Source organism: Mytilus edulis, chromosome 9 (genome assembly GCF_963676685.1).
Source record: "Mytilus edulis chromosome 9, xbMytEdul2.2, whole genome shotgun sequence".
In the NCBI taxonomy this organism is placed as follows: Eukaryota; Metazoa; Mollusca; class Bivalvia; order Mytilida; family Mytilidae; genus Mytilus; species Mytilus edulis.
This window is the reverse complement of record NC_092352.1, coordinates 51,045,238-51,068,501: the sequence shown is the minus strand read 5'-3', so window position 1 is coordinate 51,068,501 and position 23,264 is coordinate 51,045,238. Positions and strand designations below refer to the sequence as shown.

Here is a 23,264-nt window from a genome sequence, read left to right as displayed (position 1 = left end):
ATTCACTGAATCGATTCATATAAGGAAGGGACTTTTAGCATTAAGTTGAAGGGTAGAAAAGGCGTCTGAAGCGGAGACTGTCGTGACCTTAAAAAAATTTCGTTAGCCACCTTCTTCTATTTATATGGATAGTCGACCTTCCTATGGATAGAAACAAGTGCCTGTGACATCTAAGGTATCATGCATGATTTACTTAGCATTTTTATCTGTTGTCATAAAAATTCATAATATCAAATAAAATTAGGTTTGGCTGACTAAGTCCTTATAATTGAATAAAGTAACATTCATTTTTAGTGGGAAATTGTTTTAACGTTTACTTAAGGTGGAACCTAACACTACAGGGAGATAACTCTGTAAAGTCAGCTAAACATTTTAATTACATTGTGTTGTAAAGGGAATATTAAGCTTCTCAATGATCAAAATTTGTTTGTCAAACTGTTATATACCAGTGTAATTTTTCTGACAAAAAGGTTGGTTCAAAATTTTTGAATTTTTTATATTTTTGTTTAAGGGTCAAAGTAAATACATTTTCAAAATTTTATGAAAATTAAACAAGCCAAATTAATTTTGGTGAAAGTGTAGGGTACCACCTTAATCAAGCTCAAATAAAAAAAAATCTAGCCCCTCTTAATGTAAGATAAATCTGGTTAATTCTCTCACCATTTTATCATTATGATGAGATAATATAGCTCGGTTTTCATATATAGTCTTTTTCAAAAAAGTTCAAAATTTAATGCGTTATGTAGGTTCCGATCATAATTTCTCATTTAAGCATTCATTTTAGGCATAAGTTTGAAGATTCTGGGATAAAGTCGTGTTTATGGTCGTCCGTTTTTGTGTTTGTGCGTACATATATGTGTATCTTGTGTGAGTTTGTGTTAGGGGATGTGAGAGCATACATGTATTTGTCTTTAGGGAAACAATTAAGTAATGCAACTTTAGTAAGGCAATTTGTCTGCTTCATTTGAATTCTAACATAATTATATACACCACTAGAACACACCCGCGATATCGCGCGTCCGCCGTGACTGAATTAAAGTATCTAATTATGTTTAAGCCTTATTTTAGCCTGGATTTTTTAGTATTGGTATTGTCATCTGATAAAGTCATGCTGATTATAAGATACACAGTTTTCTCTGCTTTCAAAAATCTTTCTGTTTGAACCCGTCGACCTTGAACTTATCAATTATTGGTAATATTAATGATTTGGAAAACGAAAGGGCCTGGGATGGACTGAGTAATTTTTAATTAACAGCATTGTCTTATATTAGTTATAAATAAGATTTTTTATATTGGTATTGTCATCTGATTATAAGATGCACAGTTTTCTCTGCTTTCAAAAAATCGAAACAATGTTACAATAATTGAATTTAGTAGTGTCAACACTGTGACTATGACCATATTATATAGCAAATCCTAATTACACCATTTGGTGGTGCGCCTGAAAGATGTAGAACGTACAGATAAGGTAATAGGTAACATGTGACATATAATGACATGAATAAAAGGAAATCGCATCGGATAGTTCCGGAACTTAATAATTTGTCTAATTGCTTATTTTTTGAAACAGCGATCGATGTAAAATGGTAAAATTTTCAGTATACCATATCAAGTATATATTATCCTTTTATAAGTTTGACTTATAGCTTTCTTCGGTAATATGTTTATTAGGTGAACAAAAAAACGGTCTTTTGATTTAGTAGTACAAGAACACACCCGCGAAATCGCGGGGAAATAGAGCGTATGTAAACTGTAAAATTGATTATAACTGCAGAATTCCAGGGGAGGTATCAAAAGTCAAAGGTACATGGGGACTGGGCACATTTGTTTTGCCCTCCCCCTTTTATCCAAATACCGATTTTTATTCTTTCTCTTTTTCTGTATACTATGAACATACATGTATATATATATATATTCTATGATTACTATATAACACGGTCACTGATATATTAAAAGTCACTCCAGCAAACTATTGGAATTTATAGTTAATTATAGCAAATTTATGCAATTTATTCATAGTATATATGTATGTAGTATACAGAAATATTTCAGTGACCGCTGTTGATAGAAAATTCTATTGGAATTGATAATATATATTAATAGCAAATACAATTTATCTATAGTATATGTATGATCAAAGTATACAGAAAAAAAACGCAAAAAATAATATTATTGTTCTGTCCCAAGTACTTATGAAAATTATGTTTAATTTCAAAACAGGCTAAAGGGCAGTCTTATATTTCTCAAAAAGTCATTTTTTTGGTTTTCTATTTATTGCAATATGAGCATACGTTTAGTCTGTAGTTATGAACATACATTACTATAAATAAAATGTGTTTGCTTTTTACTATCAATTATCAGTTACTTAATCAATACACGGTGGTCATTGATATTATATAGACCCCTCTATTTACTATACTTAGTGACCCAATGAATTTTTTGTAAAAAATTTTATGACTGAAGAATTTCAGAAAAGGTATCAAAAGTTATAGGTACTTTTTTCTATTGATTTTAATAATGTTAGCATTTATCTGTATATTATGAACATAGTTACATTAATGTTAATAAAGTGTATTCATCGGCGGATCCAGAGGGGGGGGGGGGGGGGTCCGGGGGTTGGAACCCCTATTTTTTTTCACCGATCAATGCATTTCAATGGGGGCATATAGATGGACCCCCCACCCTTTAACCTGTGTTGGGATCCCCTCTTTTTAAAATGGCTCGATCCGCCCCCCTCTTTTAAAAATGGTTGGATCCGCCCCTGGTATTTGCTTTTTACTATCAACTCTTAATTTACTAATCGATCCACGGCGGTCATTGACATAGAATGAAATTCAAAACAGTGTGGCTGTGGCCATTGATTGACACATTAAATTCATCCATTGACTGGGAAAATTTAGGTGAACATTTGTATGTAACGACCACTTCTCACTATGTACTTTTTAAAGACATTTAAACTATGGGGTCACCAAAGGCTCTCAACACCTTAATAAAGTAATTCGAAAAATTAATCAGAAATAACGCGATGTTTTAATTTATATCAATTATATAAATCAAAACATAAAGGTTATTCCTGATTAATTTTTCGAATTATTTTATAATTTAAGGCGTTAAGAAACCTTTGGTGACCCCACAGTTTAAATGTCTATCGTAGGTACGTCGTGAACAGTGGTCGTTACAGACAAACGTTCACGTAAATTGTCCCAGTCAATGGATGAATTTAATGTGTCAATCAATGGCCACAGCCACACTGTTTTGAATTTCATTCTATTATATAGACCCTCTCTATATAATAAACTCAGTGACCGCCGTGGATAGTAAACTTGAAAATGATAGTAGATAGCAAATACACGTAATTCATTGTCTTTGGTATGTACAAAGTACAGAAAAAACGCAAACCGGATGTCTAGTCTGACTTAAAATTTCGTCCAATGACGGAAAAATATGCGGACGCAGTTTTTTTCGTTTTTCTCCCAAAATAACCCAAACTGAATAATCATAAGAATGGATGACAAATGCGACAATACATGGTACCTATAGGACACAGAGTCTGAGGCATGATGATTAATTTATTGTGGAAGGAAGAGAAGCGACACCCAAAATGAGGTCTTCTCCTTTAATAGTATAGAAATTTACTAATCGATCCACGGCGGTCATTGACATATTATATAGACCATCTCTATATAATAAACTCAGTGACCGCCGTGGATAGTAAACTTGAAAATGATAGCAGATAGCAAATACACGTTTATCATTGTCTTTGGTATGTACAAAGTACAGAAAACCCGCAAAGCGGATGTCTGGTTTTTTTCGTTTTTCTCCCAAAATAACCCAAACTGAATAATCATAAGAATGGATGACAAATGCGACAATACATGGTACATATAGGACACAGAGGCATGATGATTAATTTATTGTGGAAGGAAGAGAAGCGACACCCAAAATGAGGTCTTCTCGTTTAATAGTATAGATAGTATCCTTATATAAGTTTGACTTGTAGCTTTCTTCGGTAATACGTTTGTTAGGTGAACAAAAAAAAACGGTCTTAGGTCTTAGAAGATTCGGACTGATTTATGTAAAGAAAAAGAAAGAAAAAAAAAACAACAATAAACGAAAAAACAAATATGATATACAGCAAAAAATGTCATTATAGTCTCTTTTGATTTTGACTTAAAACTAAATCGGTTTGATTAGCATTAGTTTCAAAATACTCAAAGCAATGTAAAAGTGTCATTATACTATAAAGCTTATATGATATATAATTAAATCTTTAACTAGGATGATGGCCGGCTGGCATGGCTGTATGATTATATGCTGGTGGTGGGACAAACCCACTATTGTCATTGACACCATACGGCTGACTATACCCTTGCATACCTGAAATAATATCAAATCTGTTTATACAAAAATGTAAAACGTTTTCAAGAGTTTGTAAACGATAAAAATATGCTTCTATTAGAACAATGTAACCATGCTCAAAGGGCGTGATATGCACATCATATCGTCCATGTAAGACACTGACCATTTCTCTTTTCTTCTTCGTTTTGAGGGTGTGGGCAAGGTATGTCAAAGCAATGAAAGTGTTAAGCTACCGTGGTTAATGTCAAAAACAGAAAAAAATATATTCAAATTAATTACTTGTAAGCTTTACTTAAGGGAGTTAGAACCTTTGTTTTCAAATTATTTATTATTAATTTATCAACGGAGAATTTATAAAAATACATGTTGTTAAGCATGCCAGTACTAAATCACTACTCGGTTAAATACTACATGTACCCTCGTTTATTACATTTGACCAACCTTGGTAACAATAACTTACATTTCGGTGAGTGCTTGCATCTCATATAACCCTGTGAACTTGAGATAAAAAGTACCACCTTTACTATAAGGTTTGCTTAATATCTTAACATTTTCATCGATTTTGACGAAGACTTTAAACTAGAGTCTTTGACAAACGTGATGATTTCGATTTTCCAACTGTCAATTTCCGATTGTTCTGCAGCAACACATCCTCGGCTTATTACACAAAAAGTTCCCCAACAGAGTTATAAAAAAAGACTGAAACTAAAAGTTCTATAAGTTTAACGTTCACCATCTCGAACGGTATCACTTGGTTAACGAATATAATATGTATGTATGTCTCATTTAACTAATGATATGTGTTCTAGTTATTTAAATTTTTGGATACCGAAATAGTTATCTGATTTTAATTACCAATTGTAATATTCCAGATAAAGACACTTTTCTTGGGGTGTTATCGTATGCGGGTGGTGTATCATAGGAGGAAACGCTTACACTGTCGATTCACTAGGTCTCTCTCCTTTTAGAGCTCTTGCACCTCATTCAGATTTTTAATTTACATACATTGATTCGTAACTTTTTGTAAGATTTATCAGATTTGAACACCAGTAAACTATTACTTTCTAACATTTGTGTCCAAACAATGATGTAGAATATATTAATGTATTGGGTAAATGTATTTTGTGATATTTGATCATTTTTGGTAACGAAACCCGTTAGTTAATTAGTGTTGCTTAGTCTTTAGTTTTCTATGCTGTTTCTTGTGTACTATATGTCTGTTTGTCTTTTTATTTTTGAATCATGGCGTTCTCAGTTTATTTTCGATCAATGATTTTGAATGTCCCTCTGGTATCTTTCTCCCCCTTTTAATTAAGTATTTTACCAATTATACATAAATAACATTAAAAGAAATCTAGAACTTTACAACAGACACGAGCAAAGCAAACAATATAACAAATACACACTGTAAGAAGGAGATGCATTTAATAAAAGAAAAAACTTTTTGTATAGGAACAATCAAACTTAAATTCTAACTTTGTCCGCTGTTAAATGATTATTTTATTTTTTTTATGTATAAATGTTTAAAGTGACTTATAGGTCCAAAGGGCCGGGTGTTGATACATGTAATTACAACCGTTTATTGAAATATTGTATATTGTTATAAATAGGCGAGTGTAATATTTGAAAAAGACGTCTAGTTAAGGACTTTAATGCACCCAACTAACACACGGCTAATTTTTTTTTTTAAATGAAAGAATAATGATTAAACTTTGAATTTTGCCCGGTCGTCACAAAATCGTACGGTGCAGTTTTTGTAAAATTGACGTTTATTTCAGAAATTAGTTGAAAATTATAAAATTACGACATGTTTTTCAAGCAAAGGAAATAAGTCGTATCTCTTCTTTTAGACAGAATAATTAAGTGAATTAGATTCTTAAAATAATGAAAAACAATATTTATAACTGTAACTCCGCATGCTTTTGCATTCCTTCTAAATATTTGACATTTTGTACCAAAATTTTCATAATCCCGACCTTTTCGGATCTACAATTAAATTTTTATTAAATGTTTTTGCTCTCTATCCGTTTTAGAACACACCAAATTACTCTTCAGTTATCGTTTTGTCATTCAAGATCAAGACTTTATCTCAACATTTCTTAAAATCATGAATTTCTGTAATTTTATGATGTTGGGAAAAATCACTATAATTTCCGGAATCACTTATCTATTTCGTTATCGTTTTTTACTGAATATATTAGTCGATTTCCGTGTACTTAATAGTGCTTTTAGAGTACGATAAATCATATTTAAACGGCTCTATTTCTATCTTTAACTTCAGTGTAGCTTAAATAGATATAAAATCGTCCGAAATAAAGATCAAATCAAAGTAAAACATAGTTTTTGAGTTCTTTAGAATTCATCCCTTTCTAAATAAGGAATCGTATCGGAAAATTGTAGAAAATCTTCCGAGTCGTGTAAAATTTTCACAGTCCAGTTCACAATGAAACCCTTCCTTTGCTAAAAAACAAAAAAAATATCCATTTATTGACACAGATGCATAGTCTGTCATGTATTTACTACATAGCAACTATGTAGTTAAACACTTAAATGAAGATACAGTTGTATTGCCGCAGTGGCAAAAAGAAAAGATACAGTTTACAGAAGACTGGTCCATGAATATGAAAAAAAAATGAAAACATCCCATTTGAAAATACAAAATATCATAAGAGTTGCTATAAATATTTCAAAAGTAAGCACAACCTATCATCTTCTGTTTTGTCTGTACAAAGACTTTGTACTACATGTACCAATTCTACCGACCAGTCTCTTCTCATATATCAACGAGGGCAGTAGATCTACAACTCATTCTGATTTGTCTGTTTGTATATTTTGCAAATGTATAAAGCCTATAAGCAAGTTACACAACTTCATAAGGTATCCTCTGAGGAGCAAACTCAAGCTGTTTTGAGTGTTACTACATATATCTCCTACAATGATCTGATTTACAAAATAACTCATGATAATTTTACTATTAAATCTTTATACCATCGAGCTTGCATCGCTCTAAATATTTGCTACAAAATTTGAAATCAGAAATTAAAGAGCTATTTAGTTCTGAACATAAAATAACATTTCGACGATTAAAGATGACGTGCCTGTACACAAGGAAGTATTCTGGTTAACAACTTTAATTACTTGATCAGTGAACCGGGCTTAATTTCTGCCCGAGGATCGCCGCCGAGAAAACTACACAACATAATTATGATCAGCTTCAACAAAAACTAAAAAACCATGGTCAATTTATAGTTACAAGTATACAGCTTCAACAAGGCCAAGGTGCATCCAATATTGTATACAGTAGCTCTATAATTTTGTCTAATGCCGTAATGACGGAAAATTACCCGACTGTGATATACGGTCTGTCAAAATTAAAGATCTGAGCAGTGACTGCGAAACTGGTTGCAAGCACTTTATGCAGCTACTAGTATTTTACGGAAGCAGATATAGGGTAGAGTTGTAATCCAATCACCTTATCCATTATCTAAAAACATTTCACTGGATTATTCAATTGAAATTATGCCATCTGCTTTAAAAACATTTCTGTATTGTCTCAAGCTTTTAGATGATGACACATCTGCGGCAGTTAATAAAGCGTACGATATTCCTATTGACAAAGTTCTTAGACGTATGGCTTTAGTAGAATGTATATTATCTATAAATATTTTTTTTACTCTTTTTCATTTAGGTTTATCACTACAAATGCACCGTATTTATGGACACACCTTTGATAACTATCAACAAGTTTGACTGATCAGGAGATAAGGACAATAAAAATGGGGCATCCATTCTACATGGCATTATTTTTCTTTTCCGTATGACTTTGGTTGGTTAAAAGGCAACATCGGTCCGGTATGTTGTCATTCAACTTTCTACAAGATTTGATCTGTTCACGCATTGGTATAGGTATAGGGAGAGGGTTGAGATTTCCAAAAACATATTTAACCCCGCCGCAATTTTGCGCCTGTCCCAAGTCAGGAGCCTCTGGCCTTTCTTAGTTTTGTATAACTTTTATTTTAACTTTTTGCGTATATTTCGAAGCTTAGTATGACGTCCATTATCATTTCAAACTAGTACATTTTTGTGTAGGGGCCAGCTGAAGAACGCCTCCAGATTTGGGAGTTTCTTGCTGCATTGACGACCCATTGGTGGTTTTTGGCCGTTGCCTGCTTTTAAGCGCGTTGGTGTCTCTTTGACAAATCCCTCATGTCCATTCCAAATTTTTAATTCAATCTGTATATAGTAGATCTTGTATCCGCTTTGAGCAAAACCTTTACTGTACTGATATATGCCCATGCCAAGGAAGTTGTCTTTGTATGGATATGTTGACCGATAAGAATGATGAGATTACAAGTTTAAATGAAGCTATAATATTCCGATATCGCAATATTCCGACACCTAAATGGTCCAACATCCCATTGGTCCGACGTTTCGATCATTTAGGTTATACGCTAACTGGATTTTAACATCAGAAAGCCAAATAAAAGGTTCAATATTAGGATAGCCTTGTCCTCCGTTTGAAGCGGTGAAACAAGATTAAAAAAAAGTAATACTTTGTGCCAAAGTAGCCGAACGTCATCACTAGCGTAATTTTAAAATAGTACAAACTACTTTGTCAAGTGCTGTTTGATTAATTATATATCTCAAGATACACGGCGGCCGACTGAAGTAAAATCAAACACAGTTTGACGTACAATGAGTGATCATATTTTCCTTGTGATGTTTTATATTAAAACTATCAATTTGTTGATATAAATATACTAGTAACACTTTACTCATTTTAGTTATGTTTGTTAGTACTCTTATCATATCTGATTTAGTGATGTATGAGTTGTTAATGTCTGTGTCATTTTGGTCTTTTGTGGATAGTTGTCTCATTGGCAATCATACCACATCTTCTTTTTTATATATCAACATATTGCTCTACAATAATAAAAGAAAATCTGCTCTATGGTTGTCTGATCTTGAAGCGGTTGGCAGGCTTTCAAACTAACAGGAGACCATAGTACGCTTCCTCAATTTTAATGAACGCTCATCATGGGACTTTTCTAAACAATTAAAAATACGTCATATGTTATATTTTCCTCTTGCTTCAAATATTTTGTTTCGGATTATTTATATCAAATTTGCAGATATATGTTTGTTTGTAAATACGTGCAATCAAATGATATGGAGGTATTATAAGATTTAGATAATGCAATGGCGACTACAGATACATTTGTGTGACTTAAATGGTTGATTTTCAAAGACTCCGAGAGAAAACGTTATGTAACATGTGTTACCGTTAAAATCAACCAAAATTAATTAATATTATGATAGAAATATATTTTCCCAACAGTAATACAGCATTCCTATGAAATTGTTTCGTTTTTGCATTTGTTTTGACTCGATTTTACAACTGGAAGTATCCGTAAATTGAAATTGCACCCATGACCTTTGACCTCGATTTAAAAAAAAATGCACCATAATTTCTTTTGACGACCGGGATATTTAGAAAGTACACATTCTTAGCTTTCTAGTGATATATAATTTAGCCGTGTGTTAGGTAGGTGCGTTAAAAATGAAAATTTAGCTCTCATATCACTCGCCTAAAAACACATGTCACTATAATAAATAATTTGGTATTGGTATTATAAGGAATAACACTGTTCAAAACATGTTAATTAACAATCGGGAGCAAAAATCACATTTTTAAAGGTAAAGCGAAATCAACAAAAATAAAAAAAAAGTTTGTACAGTATATTAGATCTAAAGTATGATTAGAGAATTCTTGATAAATTAAAAAAAAATTATTAAGTTAACTTGAGCGTTATACAATTATTTTAATGATATGGAATTGTTGAGGGTTCTTTCTTGAGTTGGCAACATACATGTACTGTGATTAATTTTAGAATTGAATGCTTCTTTTTGTAAATTCCTTGGGGTGTAAAAGCGTTGACCAAAGTACATTTTTTATCGCGTTCATTCTAAAGATGTACACACGGTCAACGCTTTTCCACTTGTGACATTCCTATGAAATTACTAAAAGAAGCATTCAATACTTATAATTACATTTTTTCGCTATGATCATGAAAACACGATTACTATCAAGTTTTTATTTCATTTATATGTCCACTTTATTTTGGAAACAAGTGTCATCATGTATGTTTCAATTCATGCGATTCGTTTGAAATGAAAATTGACGCAAGATTGCTGTAAGCCAATCAAAATAACGTATAATAATGAAACATGCATCTAATGTAATTATTGTACGATTTTGCCCCCCGCAGAGCTATAGAAAAACGATACACGGACTCTTTTTAGTTGATACACGGACACCTTTTTAGAGTACATACAATCTAACTCTCTTTCATCTTGTAACAGTATTAAAACATTTGACTTCTCTACTCTTTACACAAGTATTCCACATTCCAAACTTAAAGACAAATTAAAAGAGTTGGTATTACTTTGCTTCATAAAAAAGAATGGCCAACGTAGATACAAGTATCTTGTCTTAGGGAGGGATAAATCCTACTTTGTAAAGAATCACTCTGATTCAAACAAAAAATTCTCTGAAACCGATATTATCAAGATGCTTGATTTCTTGATTGACAACATATTTGTTACGTTCGGAGGACGTGTTTTTCAACAGACTGTCGGCATACCAATGGGAACAAACTGTGCCCCTCTACTTGCTGACTTGTTTCTTTATTATTATGAGGCTGACTTCATGCAGGAACTTCTTAGGAAGAAAGATAAGAAGTTAGCAATATCCTTTAACTCTACTTTCCGCTATATAGATGACGTTCTTTCACTAAACAATTCAAAATTTGGTGACTATGTGGAACGCATCTATCCCATCGAATTGGAGATAAAGGATACTACAGATACAGTTAAGTCAGCTTCATATCTTGACTTACATCTAGAAATTGACAATGAGGGTCGGTTGAAGACAAAACTTTACGACAAAAGAGATGATTTCAGCTTTCCAATTGTGAACTTTCCATTTCTAAGTAGCAACATTCCAGCAGCACCTGCATACGGGGTATATATCTCTCAATTGATACGATATTCCCGTGCTTGCATTTCCTATCATGATTTTCTTGATAGAGGGTTACTGCTCACAAGGAAGCTATTAAATCAAGAGTTCCAAATGGTGAAGTTGAAATCATCCCTTCGTAAATTTTACGGACGCCATCACGAGTTGGTTGACCGTTATGGAATAACCATTTCACAAATGATATCGGATATGTTCCTCACGTCGTAACTACAATCCCCTTCCCTTTCATGAATTTGACCTACCGAATTAGACTATTTACCGGATTTGTAATCACATAATCAACACGACGGGTGCCGCATGTGGAGCAGGATCTGCTTACCCTTCCGGAGCACCTGAGATCACCCCTAGTTTTTGGTGGGGTTCGTGTTGTTTATTCTTTAGTTTTCTATGTTGTGTCATGTGTACTATTGTTTTTCTGTTTGTCTTTTTCATTTTTAGCCATGGCGTTGTCAGTTTGTTTTAGATTTATGAGTTTGACTGTCCCTTTGGTATCTTTCGTCCCCCCTTTTTTATGAATAGAATCACTCGTGCATGATCAGTAAGTTCATGGGCACTTTAACTTTCAATCATATTTGAAATTTTTGGTTCACCGACATATTTCCTGTCTTTTTAAAAAAAAAAAATATTTACGTTAGCATAATTTTTTTTTTTTTTTTTTTTTTTTTAAATATTTCCAGTAAAATACTATTCATATCAGTACACTAAAATTTCCGATATTTAATTTCAATATCGGGGGGGGGGGGGGGGGGATTTTTTTCTCCTAATAACAAAACATATTATGATCTCAAATTTTATGAGAAAAAATACTATTGTAAAGCAGATAACAATTATTGATCTGCATATGAACGATTCGTGATTTTTCGAATACCGTATATATATGTTACAGTAAATAGGTGAAATTAGGAATTACACGTAATTACTAAACATTTCAGTAAATACCTGTAATCACTAGTCAATTTAGTAATTACATGTATTTACTAGTTGTTTCAGTGATTACAGGTATTTACTGATTTCTTTGGTCATTTTTACAGCTATTTACTAACTTGATATTTTTGTTTGAAAATTAAAGACACAATTCAAGATATCAAATAAGAAAGTAAGGGGTAGGGATTTTTAGGGCTTACTTAAGGATCAATGATTATAAGGCACATTAAAAGTGCATACTCTTCAGTGTTTGTGAATTGAAACTGGAAAATGGTTGTTTTTTAAGTTTTGAAACTCCCTAAAATCATTTTGAGCATGCAAGACAATGATATCAATCCAAAATTGAGAAAAACATTTTTGAGAAATTTATAGGCAACTTAGCCAGCTATTTTTTAAGATAGACATTAAATTATGGCAAACTTGGTTAAATGATCTTGATAATTCTTAAAATCTCATAATTTTGTTATATTTAAATCTCCATCAGGCATACTCTGCATATCAACTTGGCCAATAACACGAGTTAAATTCCTTTTACAAAATAGGTTTAACTACAACTTCTTTTGTCAGACATTTGCGATGAAGCTGACATTCTTCACAAACAAATTTATACAAATTGATGGCGTGAAGAGTCACATTTTCATATTTCCATGTTTTTATGAGTTCTTCAAGACCTCCAAACTTAAGCTTATATACCTCCAACTAAATTTTATCATCGTTTCTTCCTGTTTAAGAATGATCTGTTTGTGGATTGAAAAAGTCAACTACATGGTCCATCCCTTTTGTTTTACTTTCAATGTTGACTTTCTTTTCCTTTTCGTCGAGCCTGTGTTTTTTTTTTGTCGCAAAAGCGAGACATGGCGAACCAAACCTAATGATTCCGTCGCCAGCGGCGTCCACAAATATTTGCTCTGGTTATATTTTTTAAATTTTGATAAGTTTCTCAAATCATCCTTGATTTCTACCAAACTTGAACAGAAGCTTCAGTTGTTTATGATCAAAAGATAAGTTTCAAGAAGTAAATTTTATAAAAATAAAATCAAGTTTTTCTGTATTTTACTTGTTTCTTATGATGGTCAAATGACCTGTATACTTTTTGGTGAAAATGAAATTAAAACTTTTTGAGTTACGGCACTTTGTAAGTAAAACAGGGGGGTGTTTTTTTCACATGTCGCACTGTATCTCAAAAACGATTTTGATTATTGCTTAAAAATTTACACACTTCTTAGTTATATTAATCTTAAGATCTGTATACTTTTTGGTGATGATTCAAAATTTCATTTTTGAGTTATTGAGTATTTTGTAAAAAAGGGGGAGTTTTTTTTACATGTCGCGCCATATCTCAAAAATGATTTATGGTTATTGCTTAAAACTTAACACACTTCTTTGTTATATCAATCTTAAGATCTGTATACTTTTTGGTGATGATTCAAAATTTTATTTTTGAGTTATTGAGTATTTTGTTAAAAAGGAGGAGGGTTTTTTTTTTACATGTCGCGCCGTATCTCAAAAACAATTTAATATGATTATTGATTAAAACTTTACACACTTCTTTGTTATATAAATCTAAAGATCTGTATACTTTTTGATTTTAATTCAAAATTTTATTTTAGTGATATTTAGTTTTTTGTAAAAAAAAAAAGAAAGAGGGGGGGGGGGGGGGTCACATGTCCCGCCGTATCTCAAAAACAGTACTTGGTGATTGCTTAAAATTTTCCTAGAAACTATATATGATTATCGCATTAAACTTCCATACCAGACGTAAGGCGTATCATGCGCTCATGGCGCAGCTGTTTATTTGAAATTTTAATAACTTTCTCAAAATATCCTGGATTTCTACCAAAATTGGACAGAAGCTTGTTTATGATTATAAGATAATATCTAGAAATAAAGTTTGTAAAAAAAACTATACTTTTTCGTATATTACTTATTTAAACGGACTATTTTTTCCAGTTAACATAACATACACTCTGCAGTTAAAGTTTAGATTTCATAAACCATCCTGAATTTTTAACAAATTTTGATAGAAGATTCTTACAGAACTAGTCAAAAGATATAGTATCTAGAGGAAAATTATAAATATTTTTTTTTCTATTTTTGTTGGGCTTGCGACTCACATCAAAAGTAGGCGAGACACTGGGTTCTGCAAAACCCTTAAAATTTTGATAGCTGAATACTCACTGATTTTCTAATTAGTATTACCATAACTTTTGATCAGTTGACCATATCACAACATTGTTTTAACAGTTAGTAAATAGGTGTAAAAATTCATTTTCAAATCAGTAATTACTGGTAATTACTGTGCAGTTTTAGGAATTACTTGTATTTACTAAGTGCATTGGGAATTACATGTAATTCCTAAATTTTAGTAATTACATGTAATTACTAATTTCACCTATTTACTGTAACAAAAAAGGATGTTATAACCCCCGGAACCCCCTCCACCACTGAATATTGAATTTATGTATTTGCATGGGGTGTGTTTGTGTGTCTGTGTGTGTGTGTGTGTGTGTGTGTAGGTGTGTGTGTGTGTGTGTGTGATGAAATGGCACATCCTGCATTCTTTCATCAGAATAAAGATCACAGCCTGTTTATTTCAAATCAATTTAGCCCCCCCCCCCCTTTTCCCCGCTTTTCGATTCACCCATAAAAATCAAACGATATCTTATTTATCACAAAAATATTTCTTTCATAATAATGTATTACTTTTTTACGAAGTTGTATTTTAAAAGTCTCAAATGTCATGGTGATAACATTCATCTTTTACTTGAAATGGTTACCTTTTTTTATCAAGTTAATGGATTCCTGATTTTTTTTCTAGAAAAAAAATCGGTTAAGGGAAATGAAAAAAAAATGTGTTAACTTTATACTATAACTTACATTTACTTCTTTGGGGTCATTTTTGTTTTTCAAATTTTCAGTCTTGCAAAATGTAATTACTTCTTCCTTGAAACGTCGTACAAGTCAGATACAAAACAAAAGTAACAAAACAACAGGCCGTTAACAACCTGCCGTATAGTTTTTCTGCACTTGTAGTCAGGTCAAGGTCCTCGGCTATCGCCTTGGACATTGACCTGACTACTCGTGCAGAGAAAAAACTATCCGGCAACGGTTGTTACCGGCCTGTTTCTTTGTTACCTTTGTATTGTATCTAATACTTATAGTGCAGGAGTCATCTATAAAGATGTGCAATTAATTTCCATGGGAATACACACAACTTACGGACAAACGCATCACCTAGATGTTGTAAAAAGCTTATATAATAGTTTTAAAATATTACATGGCATTTTCCAAATCGACCCATGTAACGTTCCCTTCAGCTAAAGTCATCGAGTTTCGGGGTTATACTAATACAAAAAGCAATTGAATATAAAAATCTATACAATATCTTTCGATTTCAAGTAATTTAATAATCTAGAATTTCTTTAATGAAAAGTTGCTGCTCATAAAATAAACTTCTGTTGTTAGTATCTAAGGCTTATAAATAGTAAAGGTAAAGTTAAAGTTTTAAATGTTTTGTCGAACCCATCATACTTTGACGACGGAATATCAGTACCATTATCATAGTTAAATTCAAGTTTTGGAAGCCAAATTGCCATTCTACGTTGGTAGTGTATTTCAAAAAGTCTTAAATTATTGGACAGGCGTTGAAAAACTTATGACCAGAGAACTAAACAGAAAAAACATTTAGAATACTGAACCTGTTTGATTCGAAGTAGCAACATATGAAACTGTTGGTTGTGCTGATGTGATAACGTGTCCTTGAGTAGATGGTGTTGATCTAGCGCATGCACAACACAGACACACGGCAATCGTCACGATTGTACCTATGGCTACAATCACACCAATAACAATGCCGATAATTGCTCCAACCGATCTACAATTTATCAAGATAATATGTTATACATCTATAACTCTCTCTCTCTCTCTCTCTCTCTCTCTCTCTCTCTCTCTCTCTCTCTCTCTCTCTCTCTCTCTCTCTCTCTCTCTCTCTCTCTCTCTCTCTCTCTCTCTCTCTCTCTCTCTCTCTCTCTCTCTCTCTCTCTCTCTCTCTCTCTCTCTCTCTCTCTCTCTCTCTCTCTCTCTCTCTCTCTCAAGATATAGTATGAGAAGATATCACATATAATGTACTTTCAAAACTAATAAGGCATGCAAATCGTTTTCTTACTGAAAAGGACAATAAAACAATTCTTACACATTTATCTGCTAGTGTAACATTGTCTGAGTTATGTCCCCTTATATATGAAAACTGCAAAAACATAAATAAATAGTAGTAAAAAAATGTTCTTTATTTGTTAAAAGCAGCAAATGCAATAGTTTTTGATAAAAGACATAATCTTCTTCGTTTAGATGAAACGTCTTCCAAATGATTTACATTTTTTTCTCACAAAAGTTGCATATTTCATTTGATATTCCATTTAACATCTAGACCGATTGTTTTCTGCTATTTTACAATCCAAGACGGCGGAAGGTACCTGGACCATCTTCAATTTTGAAGATAAACACATTTGTTTTGAGGTACATTTTTCCTTTACCTATTCCGAAGATGAAAAAAACTCAATAAAAATCTTAAAATCCTCTAGAATATACTTTTATTTTTATCATTTTTTATTAAAGGGACATAAGCTACGAGATATATGAGCATATTTGTAACCTACTGTATCAATATTAAATCAAACACAAATAGATCACATGCAATCAATTGCACGTGATCGCTATCTGTTTATGTTTATATTTATATCGGATTATATGACCGTCGGGATCGAGTCTTCGGAGAGCATCTCGTTAATTAGATGACGTCTAGACAAAACACATAAGAAATGGTGACGAGTTACAATGCTTATTTTACACATTTTGTAATTTTTATATACGTTCTAAAGATTAAACCTTATATTTGAGTTAAATCGATGAACTTGCATTTGACAGCTAATGCCCCTTTAAATATGATGTTAGATGGATAAACACTGTATTTGCAATATTTATGAATGTACTTAGATGCGGTTTTGGAATAAGTGTCAAATGTTCGGACTCCTTGGTGTTTTTCCATACGATACAAGGTAAAATATTTTGCACCATAACACCTATTCATATTTTGACATTAGAGTTCATAAAAGGTCATGTGACAAACCTTAAGCAGATTTTTGATTTTATATCTTTTTGAGAACCGAATAATACCAATGCAAATATAAGGTAAAAGTCCGATTCAACCTTTTTCCGCCATATTTTATAAATCAAATATCTCGAAAAGGAGTTCCATGACCTATCAATGTTTTATCTTATTTTGACCCTTAACTTATACTTTTCCAGCTTAAAGTATCAATTTTGAATTCTTGACTTATCTTATTTTATCTTAGATCACATAAGTGCATCCTTTAATAAAAATGATAAAGATAACAAATACTCGTGTCAAATAGTAATCGTAAAGCGTTATGTTTACTCACAGCGAAAAATGAGAATAGATAGATGAGTAGGAACTGTCACTGGAACTGTAACTACAGCACGGATTATAGGTGTTTGAATTGCAACATCCATTGTAACAATATGTACTACTATGATAATTGGATGAATAGGTATGATAGATGGTATAGTAACATCTTGAGGCACTTGCAACTCCTATGGGTAGAAATATATATAGATATAGGAAGATGTGGTGTGAGTGCCAATGAGTCAACTCTCTATCCAAATAACAATTTATAAAAGTAAACCATTATAGGTCAATGTACTGCCTTCAACACGGAGCCTTGGCTCACACCGAACAACAATCTATAAAGAACACCAAAATAACTAGTGTAAAACCATTCAATCGGGAAAACCAACGGTCTAGTCTATATAAAAAACGATATGCATGTAAGCATTATTATGTCGTAGAGGACATTATCATCTTTAAGTGGAAGTACGGGAGTTTAAATCTCTCAGCCAGATGTAAAATTATTCAACTTATAATATTATAAACTTTGATATGACCATGATACATGTATGTACAAAAAAGACAATGCAGGTTGTATTATACAATTTGCTGTTGGAAGAGAGACAACTTTAATTTCCTGACGTTTAAAGTTACAACTCCAAATGACAAATATCTTCCAATCATTATGATGTTTCGGTGTTTATTTTCACTTCCATATGATGTATTGTTCCGTTTTCTCCGTATGATCTTTGAATAACAATGTTGTAAAGCTTCATGTAGTACACTCCTATATACTTCAAACAGTGTACATGACTTTTGTGTACTTACCATACAGTAAATACCCTGTCCAGTAGGAGATGGTTAAAATGTGAATAGCAAACGGACATCTGACAACAAATATTGAAATAGCTCACGTTTTCACTTTAAAGGTGAACTGCAGATTGTCTGTTCTACTCCTTTTTTTACTGTTGAGATGCTGTCTCGTTGAGTATACACGTATTTCAAAATTTGCATTCTTGAAAAAAGTAAAATCACAAAAATACTGAACTCCGAGGAAAATTCAAAAAGGAAAGTCTCCAATCAAATGGCAAAATCAAAAGTTCATACACATCAAACGAATGGATAGCAACTGTCAAAATCCTGACTTGGTACAGGCATTTTCTTACGTAGAAAATGGTGGATTGAATCTGGTTTTATATTTAGCTAAACCTCTCACTTGTATGACAGTCGCATCGAATTCCATTATATTGTCAACGATGCGTGAAGAGATTGTGAGGAATGCTATTCTCGCCCGTATTGTTTTAAAAAACAAAACTATATTGAACATGTTGAACTAAACTGTCCGCACGGGTCAGCTTTAATACCATAGGCGGGATATTATCGGTGTGTTGAAGACACATTGAAGGCCTTGGGGATGTTTTTTTCTTCTTTGGTTGGGTTGATTGTTGTCTTTTTGAGTATTTGGCACAACTTTTTGAAATTTTGGATCCTGAATGCTCTTCAACTTTGTACTTGTTTGGCTTTATAACTATTTAGATCTGAGCGTCACTGATGAGTCTTATGGAGACGAAACGCGAGTTTGACGTAATAAATTATAATCCTTTGATAACTATTTGACGCATTCCCCATTTCCATTATCAATTTTATTATAATTTTTTTTCTAGACAAAATAAAGCAAACCTTATCTCGTATAGATGAGAAATCGAAAATTAAACTGGGAATTGATATCGTGGCTGAACATGCTGAAGTATAGGGTTTTTTGTTTAGGTTTTTTAAAACTTATAACCGAAGATCCCACATTTAGAATATTTCATTATAGATAACTCCATAATGTTTTAAACAAATACTTTACTTATGAAATATAAATAAAGTGAAACAGAATTGTGCACTTTTTGTACAGAAAAAAGAAAAGATATATTCATTTCTTTTTCAATGTAGATTTGTTCGCACGTTCAGGCAAAACTTCTTATTTAAATTTTAAATAGGTTCATGTGTATGTAAAAGGAGTTTTCAATCAACGTTGTCAAGTAAAATATAGGGTGTTAATAATCATGTATTTATAGATATCATTAACAAATGTGTTTTGCTATTTAAGAAACATGTTAACATACATGTATGTCAGGTTATGATTTAAAATTTCGTCTGTTATTGAAGCAATTGAATGGCTTAGACATAATTATAGGATTGACATGGGCTCTATGAGTTTTTACTCGATCAATAAAGCAATAAGAATAAAAGAAAAATGGTAAAATATTGATATTAATATCATATAAAGGAAAAAAGGGCTTAAAGATTCAATCTTCGTTGTATTATCGACTTATTGACTACTAAGTATTCTATAGAAACATGGTATTATGATTTACCTGAGTTAAAGGTTGTTTTAAATATCTTTATTTTAGATGAGACTTGAAATGATAAAAAAATGTATATGACATTGTTTTTTGTTTAAACTTATGTAATATTTGTTTCTATATTGAATATTGCATTTAAACACCCCTATTAATGTCAAACTGGTCTACATATAAAATACATTTTTGTGTGATAATATCATGGCGTAACACCATGATTGAAGCAAAATTTAGTGATTTCTAGCTATATATATCTGTTGTAGAGTTGTCACCGTTTCAGACGTACTTATAAATATAATTATATATTTCTGTGACTGTATCTTACATTAATTTGTAGGATCCTTTACTATAGATAATTTAGCTGATCTGTAACAATAACATCTTCATGCCTTATATATCATGTACTGTATTACGACGCTACATTAAAAATGACGATTAAAGGTGACATAGGGCCATCGACACCTTCATTTTATGAAGCCCAGGTCGTCGTGTGGTCTAGCGCACCGGATACAGTGCAGGCGATTTGGTGTCACGATATCTCAGTAGCATGGGTTCGAATCCCGGCGAGGGAAGAACAAAAAAATTGCGAAAGCAAATTTACAGATCTAACATTGTTGGGTCACAGAAAATAATTATATTTATAAGTACGTCTGAGTCAGTGACAACTCTACAACAGATTGATCCATCGGATAACCAGCAATGATGGTGATACATGGCTGTGTACATAATGTATATACAACTCGTCTAAACATATATATCATGGACTGTTTGATGCAGTACCGATGTCACGACTTAACCCACTACAAAGAGAAAAAGGCAATATGACGTTTGAATGCTGGACAACGACCTCGGGTCGTTGAAAATGCATTTAACTGCAATGTACGCACCATCGAACGTTAACGTGAACGCCACAATGCATAACGAGTACAAATGACCGTCCACGTACTCAACGCTAATGGCGGACACACACGCTACTGATTGTGATATGGTGGTGAAAAACTTAATCAATGAACAGTGAATAAACTGAAATGATGAGAATTTGTTAAATAACAAGGGTATTTATACGCCCATTCAATAAAAAATATAGCATTTATTCTTTCGTTATGTTTGCCTTAAGTTACTGCGACGTTTCTTTTGCGGTTCAGTATATGTATAGATCGTTTTTATTGTACCAGTGTGATACATTATGGTTCATATAAAAATCCGAAGATTTGTCAATCAGACAACTGCCAATAATATACTCTACGACGTTAAACAAAGAGGGGCGAAAGATAAAAGTGGGACATCAAAGAAAAAGACGAACAGACAGACAATATTACACAAAACACAACACTGAAAAAAAGAAATACGAACCACACTAAAAACTGGGGGTGATCTCAGGTACTCCGGAAGGGTAAGCAGATCCTGCTCCACATGTGGCACCCGTCATTTTGCTCAGGTTTACAGACCCGTTAAATAGTCCTATTTGGTAGGTACAATTCGTGAAAAGGGAAGGGAATTGAAGTTACGACATTAGAAGCACATCCGTTATCATCTGTAAAACGGATATATCAAAACGGTCAAACAACTCGTGACGGCGTCCGTAAAATTCATGATGAGATGATTTTGAATTCCCAATTTGAAACTCTTGGTTCAATAGCTTCTGTATGAGCAGCAACCATTTATCAAGGAAATCATCGGTCACCGTACGGCATTTAAGAATGATAGGCGAAACATTTAGTGTATGCTAAGTTTAAAAAGCCGAATGACAAAAATACAAAGTTACATATTTGTTTTTCGTTAATTTGTTTTACATAAATAAGGCCGTTAGTTTTCTCGTTTGAATTGTTTTACATTGTCTTATCGGGGCCTTTTATAGCTGACTATGCGGTATTGGCTTTGCTCATTGTTGAAGGCCGTACGGTGGCCTATAGTTGTTAATGTCTGTGTCATTTTGGTCTTTTGTGGATAGTTGTCTCATTTGATATCATACCACATCTTCTTTTTTTTAATGGTCTTATTTATATACACAACAGTATATGGAAAACAAATATGACACGCAACAACAATGGAGAACCACTGAACAGACTTCTAAATTGGGGCAGACACATACATAACGTGATGGGGTGAAACATGAGTGTATTTTTGCGTCAAACCCACCTTTCACCTAGAATCGTATTAGTACAACATAAGAACAAACTATAAAAAGGGTTACAATTTAAATGGCCACTCGGAAATAGAGGTTGAATTGTATTTATTAGATTACTAAAAAAACACGTATTGTTATGCGTTTACTTTTCTACATTGGCTAGAGGTAAAGGGGGAGGGTTGAGATCTTTTTAGTCTTGTATTATTTTTAATTTTAGTTTCTTGTGTACAATTTGGAGTTTAGTATGGCGTTCATTATCACTGAACTAGTGTATATATTTGTTTAGGGGCCAACTGAAGGACGACTCCGGGCGCGGGAAGTTCTCGCTGCATTGAAGACCTGTTGGTGACCTTCTGCTGTTGTCTGTTCTATGGTCGGGTTGTTGTCTCTTTGACACATTCCCCATTTCCATTTTCAATTTTAGTTTACACTTTCACACAGTTACGTATAAAAGACATTTCACTTCGAAGACGGAAGAAATATGGATATGGATTTTTCTTGTTCATTACACACCCGGAAGTGTTGGATACGTATATTGTGGACAGCCAAACAAATAACAAAAGTAAAATAACAAAAATACCGAATATATAGATAAGTGTTAGTCTTAACAATTAGTTCATATGTGATAATAAGTTTTTGTTGGGTATCAAACTTCATCGTAAACAATTAAAACACTAAGAGACAAAGTTGAAAGTTCGTATCTAATAATTACGTCCGAACTAAATATTGTAATAATTACCTAAAAGAACATTGAACATCAAGACGTATCCAATCATTGTAATTATAATATGTTCCTTTTCGTTCTAGATATATCCTTTCGAATTAATAATTAAAAAAACGCAAAAATCAATATATGTTTACCTGTAATAAACTTAAATATAAACCAGGTATATGAAACGTGTGACGGAAGTATATAACCACCAATAAACAAATATGTGTTATCAAAAAAGTGTTGTGCAAAATTGTCATATTTTGTATAGATTATGTATGGATAATCCAATTTTGTGTGATGAAAACAAAACTACTCCATAGAATTTTAAGATAAAATGTGAGAAGATAGCT

At 32.6% G+C, this 23,264-nt stretch overlaps 1 protein-coding gene across 1 annotated transcript; it reads right to left on the bottom strand.

The window, feature by feature from the left end:
• Positions 1 to 718: 718 nt before the first annotated feature.
• Positions 719 to 23,079, bottom strand: LOC139488550 (uncharacterized). The gene is made up of 4 exons (XM_071274276.1): positions 22,942 to 23,079; positions 17,761 to 17,932; positions 16,021 to 16,196; positions 719 to 4,377 (listed from the first exon to the last, which is right to left on the bottom strand). The coding sequence occupies exons 1-4, from the start codon at positions 22,976 to 22,978 to the stop codon at positions 4,271 to 4,273; spliced, it is 492 nt and encodes a 163-aa protein (XP_071130377.1). The 5' UTR covers positions 22,979 to 23,079; the 3' UTR covers positions 719 to 4,270.
• Positions 23,080 to 23,264: the final 185 nt, after the last annotated feature.

Coding starts and splice junctions, on each gene's coding strand:
- LOC139488550 (XM_071274276.1), bottom strand. CDS start 22,978: ATGATTGGATACGTCTTGATGTTCAATGTTCTTTTAG. Junction 17,933..22,941: donor GATGTTCAATGTTCTTTTAG/GTAATTATTACA, acceptor TTCTACCCATAG/GAGTTGCAAGTGCCTCAAGA. Junction 16,197..17,760: donor ATCTATTCTCATTTTTCGCT/GTGAGTAAACAT, acceptor GATAAATTGTAG/ATCGGTTGGAGCAATTATCG.